Source organism: Pagrus pagrus (genome assembly GCF_965226575.1).
Source record: "Pagrus pagrus genome assembly, chromosome: 7".
Taxonomy (NCBI): domain Eukaryota; kingdom Metazoa; phylum Chordata; class Actinopteri; order Spariformes; family Sparidae; genus Pagrus; species Pagrus pagrus.
Window position 1 is genome coordinate 20,804,728 of NC_140191.1, and position 6,000 is coordinate 20,810,727.

The following is a 6,000-nucleotide window of genomic DNA, read 5'->3' on the forward strand; positions in this document are numbered from 1 at the left end:
GTTGTTACAAAGGACAACAGCAATCTGGTTTAAGTCCACACACACACACACACACACACACACACACACACACATGCGCGCACACACACATACGCGCGCGTGCAGATGGAAACAGGGTGAGAAAACAGACAGGGAGAAATTTGGCTGATTAAACCTTTATGAAGAAATCAAAGGGAGCCCAAACAGAAGTCAATAAAAACATACATAATTAATAAATTATACGGAGACATTTGCGTGCTGCTCCGTGAGTGCTTTGACTTTTGGAGGAAAAGGCGTCTGGAAATTAGATTTTTCTTTCTTTCTTTTTTTATTTCCAAATCTTAAAATGTATTAAACCGTCTCTGTTAGAATAACTCATCCCAATAAACAGAATTAAAATATCCATTTAACAAAAACGCAGAAGTTTTGAAAAGACTACACGAAGAAGAAGAAAAAAAAAACCCCACAAAGAAACAACTCCAACTTGGAGGAAGAAGACACTTTAAGAGTAAATGAGTCGCTCTGAATGAAATAAAACGCACCGGCAGCCCGCGATAGCAAACACTAATTCCTCTGCGGAGTGCCACTTTCCCCCTTTAATTACAATTTAAATCTATTCAAAGTAAGTTCCTTCTTCTGACGGGTTTACTTCCCCCTGTGTCGGACAGCTGTAAAATCGTGTAGACAGGTTGTCATACAACAATCAAAGCCTTCGGTGAATGGACTCTAATGCTTGAACATTTAACATACAATAAGTCCAAACACGGAGGGAGAGCGAGGGAGAGAGAGGGAGAGGGAGAGAGAGAGAGAGAGAGAGAGGGAGGGAGGGAGAGAGAGAGGCCCCAGCCAATGTGCTCACTCTATATTCACATTATCCACATTGCTCCAAACGAGGAGGAGCTTGCAGGCTCAAGTAGGGGATGCCAATCAAAGCATCAACTTCAAATTGTATCTGAGAGATCAGCCTGGAGACCTCAGGGCCAGGCGCGTCAGTCGGAGCGCAATTGTTGATCAGATCACATCCAGCGGACTTTGCGCGAGAAAAGAGAGGAAGCCGAGATTTAAGAGCGGGCTTGTTTTGACTGCACACCACTGTGTGTCTGTAGTAGCTGTGACTTTGGCTTGAACACTTTCCCTCCACTCCTCCGGGCTCCTTCCTTTTTTTCTTTTTACCTCTCGCTGTACACTTTTTTTTTCTTTTCTTTTTTTTTTTTTTTTGTTGTTGTAACGCACAGTTTGTCGGACGAACACAACTGTGCGACGATCCGGCGGTGGAGATGTCTTTCCCCCAGCTAGGCTACCCGCAGTACTTAAGTGCCTCCCAGGCGGTGTACGGGAGCGACAGACCGGGAGTGCTTACGCCTTCGTCCCGGGGAGGGAGCACCGAAATCGGAGGGAGTCCGTCCGCCACCGCAGCGGCTGTCACGTCGGTGTTGGGCATGTACGCCAACCCGTACGCACACAACTACAGCGCTTTCTTACCTTACACCAGCGCGGACTTGGCTCTTTTCTCGCAAATGGTAAGAATAAATGTGGCTTTTTGTTTTGTGTCGGCGGTGCGCTGACGACTGTGTCTGCTCCATGTCTTGGGGGGAGAAATATAACCAAGACAGGCTGTGTAGCCTCAGCAAAGAGAATCAAGAAATGTAAACGCACTCTTGTATGTCGGATTTTTTAAAATATCTATCGCTAAATATTTGTGCGTAATTGCTCGTTTTTGCACACTGCAGGGCCTCGTTTGGCTGAGTTACAAATGTGAAAAGTTTGACAGGCGGCTACAAACAAAAAAAAAAAAAATCTGACTGGAAATGATTTATTTTCACATGAAAGAAAACATGTAAACAAAACATGTAATTCACGCCAAACCGCACGGTTATTATGTCACATTTTTGGGATGATCGATTTTAAATACATTTCACGGAAGGAAAAACAACCCTGCGCGTCAGCAGGCACCATGCAAAGAAAAAAGTTTCTCCTCGGCCAGATTTTTATGATCAGATCGTTAGAAATAACCTCCACCACTGAACAAAAAGCCCAGTCTATAAATATGCAGCGAGTTTTAATCGTGCATGCTTTGATTTGGCTGCGGTATATCCTTCTGTCATGGATGAATGCCACGTGGATTCTTTCTTTCTTTTTCTTTTTTTTTTTTTTTTACTGTGTCTAGATGAAGAATTGTCAGATATTTATTGGCCTAAAATACACCAGGTGATAATAATCAGCTCGCGGTGTGTTAATGTGTTGGAGGATACGTGCGTCAGGCCCGCAGGCGGTGGGCTGAGGCTTCAAAATAAGAGCTGTCCTCCAAAAAAAAATCCAAGCGTTGCTTGAACTGATCGATATATTTAAGTGTTGCGTCCAAAGCACATATAAGCGAGGCGGGGGGTTAAATTCGGCAACAAAAGTCGAAGTGTGGCACGCTGGGAAAACTTCACTTAGGCCTCCAGAACTGCTTTGACATACTTGAAGAGTGTGGAGGGAAGTTTGGCAGGTACACGTGAAGGCTGGCAATTTGCACGCCATCTGTGCGCCTCACAATGATGTAACAAAACTTCCTCTCGTCCCGTTGACTTCATTTGTTCCGTTCTTGGACAGTCATGTATGAAATATGCTTTGCTAATAAAAGGTCTTTGAGTGAGGAGCTGTGCGGGCGCAGGTGCCGCAGGCCCCGGAGCATGTGCTATTTTGCAAGTTGAGAAGCTTATTTGTGGACAGAGTCAGGTGCAACTCATGGATTTCTGTTTTTTATAGAGGCCGTTTTCACTTGTTTGAGTTGCAGATATACACAGTGACCAAAGTGTGTTTCAGCTCCCTGCAACAACAATCTGTCTGTATTTTACAATCAAACTAATTATGCATATTTAATGTGTGAAACACTGTAAAACATTATCTTTTATTTTCAAGGGATCCCAGTATGAGCTGAAGGACAGTCCTGGTGTCCATCCTGCCAGCTTCGCAGCGCACACGTCCCCGGCCTTCTACCCATACGGCCAGTTTCAGTACGGGGACCCGGCCAGGCCCAAGAACGCCACCCGGGAGAGCACCAGCACCCTGAAAGCCTGGCTCAATGAGCACCGGAAGAACCCGTATCCGACCAAGGGGGAGAAGATCATGCTGGCCATCATCACCAAAATGACGCTGACGCAGGTCTCCACATGGTTCGCCAACGCCAGGAGGAGGCTCAAGAAGGAGAACAAGGTGACCTGGGGAAGCAGGAGCAAGGACGAGGAGGACGGCAACTTGTTCGGCAGCGGGGACGAGGCGGAGAAAAACGAAGACGAGGAGGAGATTGATTTGGAGAGCATAGATATAGACAAAATCGACGACAACGACGGGGATCAAAGCAACGAGGACGATGACGATAAATCAACGGAGGGGAGCAGGGACCACAGGGGCGGCGTCGGTGCGGGGGGAGAGCTGGACAGCTTGGAGAGAAGACGGGCCTTCGCCCTGCAGGCCCATGAGGCCTTTGACAAATCTAAGAGCACAATTTCAGTTCACCCAGGGAGTAAAGAGGGCTCGGACGGCAACAACAACAACACCAGAGTTTTGTCCCCGGATAGACCCGGGAGCTTTCCTCTCCCGTCTAACAATAAGCCTAAAATCTGGTCTTTAGCAGAGACCGCCACTAGTCCCGATAGCTCATCTCAGAAACCCACGTCCCCCTGCGCCCCGGCGGCCACCACTCACTCATCAGCGCCCCACCACCAGCTGCAGACCCACCCGGCCTTCCTCCCCAGCCACGGACTGTACACATGCCAGATTGGAAAGTTCCACAACTGGACGAACGGGGCTTTCCTGGGCCAGAACTCCCTGCTGAACGTGAGGTCGTTTCTGGGAGTAAACCAGCACCATCACCACCACCACAACCACCACTTGCCCACGGCCCAGCAGCAGCAGCAGCAGCAGCAGCCGACGTCAGTGGTGGTGTCGCCGGTAGCGGCTGCAGCAGCGCTCAGCAACGACAGCAAGGCCCCGGCAGAGACGCACAGCCCCAAACACATAGGTAGGAGAGCGCGTGGGTGTCACATTTTACACCGGGCACTGACGGAGCAGCTCGTGAACGTTTCTTTTCTTTTACACAGCCTGTAATTGTAATAACAAAGCAGTGTGACTTAAACACACTTTAAATCCAGTGTATACACAACACACTTCTAGTTAGACGCGTTGGTGTTTATTTACAACAAAATAATGCAGGCCCATAATTTCATAATCATGAGTGTATTTATTTATTTTTCTTATTTTCATTTTTTTTTTTTTAGACCATGAAAACGGTGTCAGGTCCGATTCACCTCCAACACAGACCCTGAAGTCTTCCTTTCGACCCATCCATGACAGGTGAGACAAGTTGTGATTTCTCTTAAATGTTGGGAACAAAAAAAACCAAACTCTCCAGCCCCAGCCTTGTATTAAATTATCAATGTAGAATGTGGTGATTATTGCATTAATTAAAATATGAACCGAGTCAGACTTTTTTTTTCCCACAGCTGTAGAAGTAATTAAAATAACTACGATTGATTACATTTTAACAGCTGTAATTATTCAACAGATAAATACCATTAAATGTGATGCAGACCTCAGGCTAAGTGTTTAATAAATTCCAAGATATAAACCTTCAAGTTTATGTCTGTTTTTATTTTATTCGTCCTACATGAAACGACAATCACAGCACTGCAAAATAAAATAAACAAAGATAAATAAAACACAGTTTGTTTTGCGGGTGACAGGGGTCCTGACTCCCATCCCACACCCCCTTTAATTCCTCCCCTCTGGGGAGAGTGTGGCTACTTATCAAGTCACCGAGTAAAACGGGCTCTGTCTGGGCTGTGTGCTTTCCCTAAAGACCCCTGGGAGACCCGGAGCCCAGGGGAGCGCTCTTACCGAGAGAGGGGGGAGAAAACAAAGTTTACTGCTGTTTCAAGTATTACAAAATAGCCCCTTTTTCTTATATGACTTTTGTATTGAGAGCTGTGCAGGAAAAAAAACAAACAAAAACAAACAAACATGTTTTAAATTATGGATGTTGATAATGGTGACATGAACACGATAAAATATTTTTGTATTGTAAAATAATTATTATGATGATTTCCCATTATTATTATTATTATTATTATTATTATTATTATTATTATAACACATAAGTAAAGTGAGGGGTTTGTAGAGGGGGCCTGCAGTCTGTTTCAAACCCAAACTGTTCAGTCACTTGAGATGCATATTGAAGCCCGCTGTCCAAACACGGCGGGGGTATTTATCTACCTCTCCTGTATTATTCTTCTTCATCCAGATCCTCTCTGCCTTCCAGCGCCAGGAGTCCACAAGACGCCACGCAACGGGTCCTCACTGCTCTCTCCTCGGCTTGATCAAGACATTTTTTTTTTTTTTCGTGCTTGAAAAAAAAAAAGAAAGAAAAGGAAAAAATAGAAGAAAAAAAAAAGACTTTACACTCCCTAAAAAGGACAATGAGAAATAATAATGCAGCGTAGCATTCAGTCGGTACAGAACAAATGGCGTAATTTGGTAATATCCTGTGGATGGATGGATTACTTCCTCTATTGTTGTGTAGCCTATAATCGCGCCTATAATGTTACTCTCTCTCCACTTTGCCCAGGCAGGCTGGGACATTTTGGTAGGCTTTTTACTTTATTATAATTATTATTATTATTTTTTGTCTCTATCTTGTGTTTTTTGGTGTCCTTTTCTTTAATGTAAATACCAAGTGATTTAAATTTGTAAATAGGAAGCGTTGAAGGAATTTGTCCAGATCGTATATTTTGCCTAATAAACTAAATGAAATTATAGAGAAAACCCACGACTATCACAGCCTTTATTTATTTATTTTTTTCCTTCTATGATAATGATTATTATCATCATTACTGTGATTATTATGACTAACAATTATTTTGAAAAAAAAGGGCTGGCCTACTACCGGTTTGAAGAAAGGTGGGAATGGAAGTGGGAGGGGGGGTGAATATATATTGGCAGTGTGCAACCAGGCTTAATTTTATTCAAGTTTGGGAGGAA

The 6,000-nt window shown here is 44.4% G+C and overlaps 1 protein-coding gene across 1 annotated transcript; it reads left to right on the plus strand.

Annotated features, from left to right (window-relative positions):
* The first annotated feature begins 950 nt into the window (after positions 1-950).
* Positions 951-5,788, plus strand: irx1a (iroquois homeobox 1a). Its single transcript, XM_084357114.1, has 4 exons — positions 951-1,499; positions 2,884-3,985; positions 4,242-4,317; positions 5,264-5,788. The coding sequence occupies exons 1-4, from the start codon at positions 1,257-1,259 to the stop codon at positions 5,337-5,339; spliced, it is 1,497 nt and encodes a 498-aa protein (XP_084213240.1). The 5' UTR covers positions 951-1,256; the 3' UTR covers positions 5,340-5,788.
* Positions 5,789-6,000: the final 212 nt, after the last annotated feature.

Coding starts and splice junctions, on each gene's coding strand:
- irx1a (XM_084357114.1), top strand. CDS start 1,257: ATGTCTTTCCCCCAGCTAGGCTACCCGCAGTACTTAAGTGCCTCCCAG. Junction 1,500..2,883: donor TGGCTCTTTTCTCGCAAATG/GTAAGAATAAAT, acceptor TTTATTTTCAAG/GGATCCCAGTATGAGCTGAA. Junction 3,986..4,241: donor GCACAGCCCCAAACACATAG/GTAGGAGAGCGC, acceptor TTTTTTTTTTAG/ACCATGAAAACGGTGTCAGG.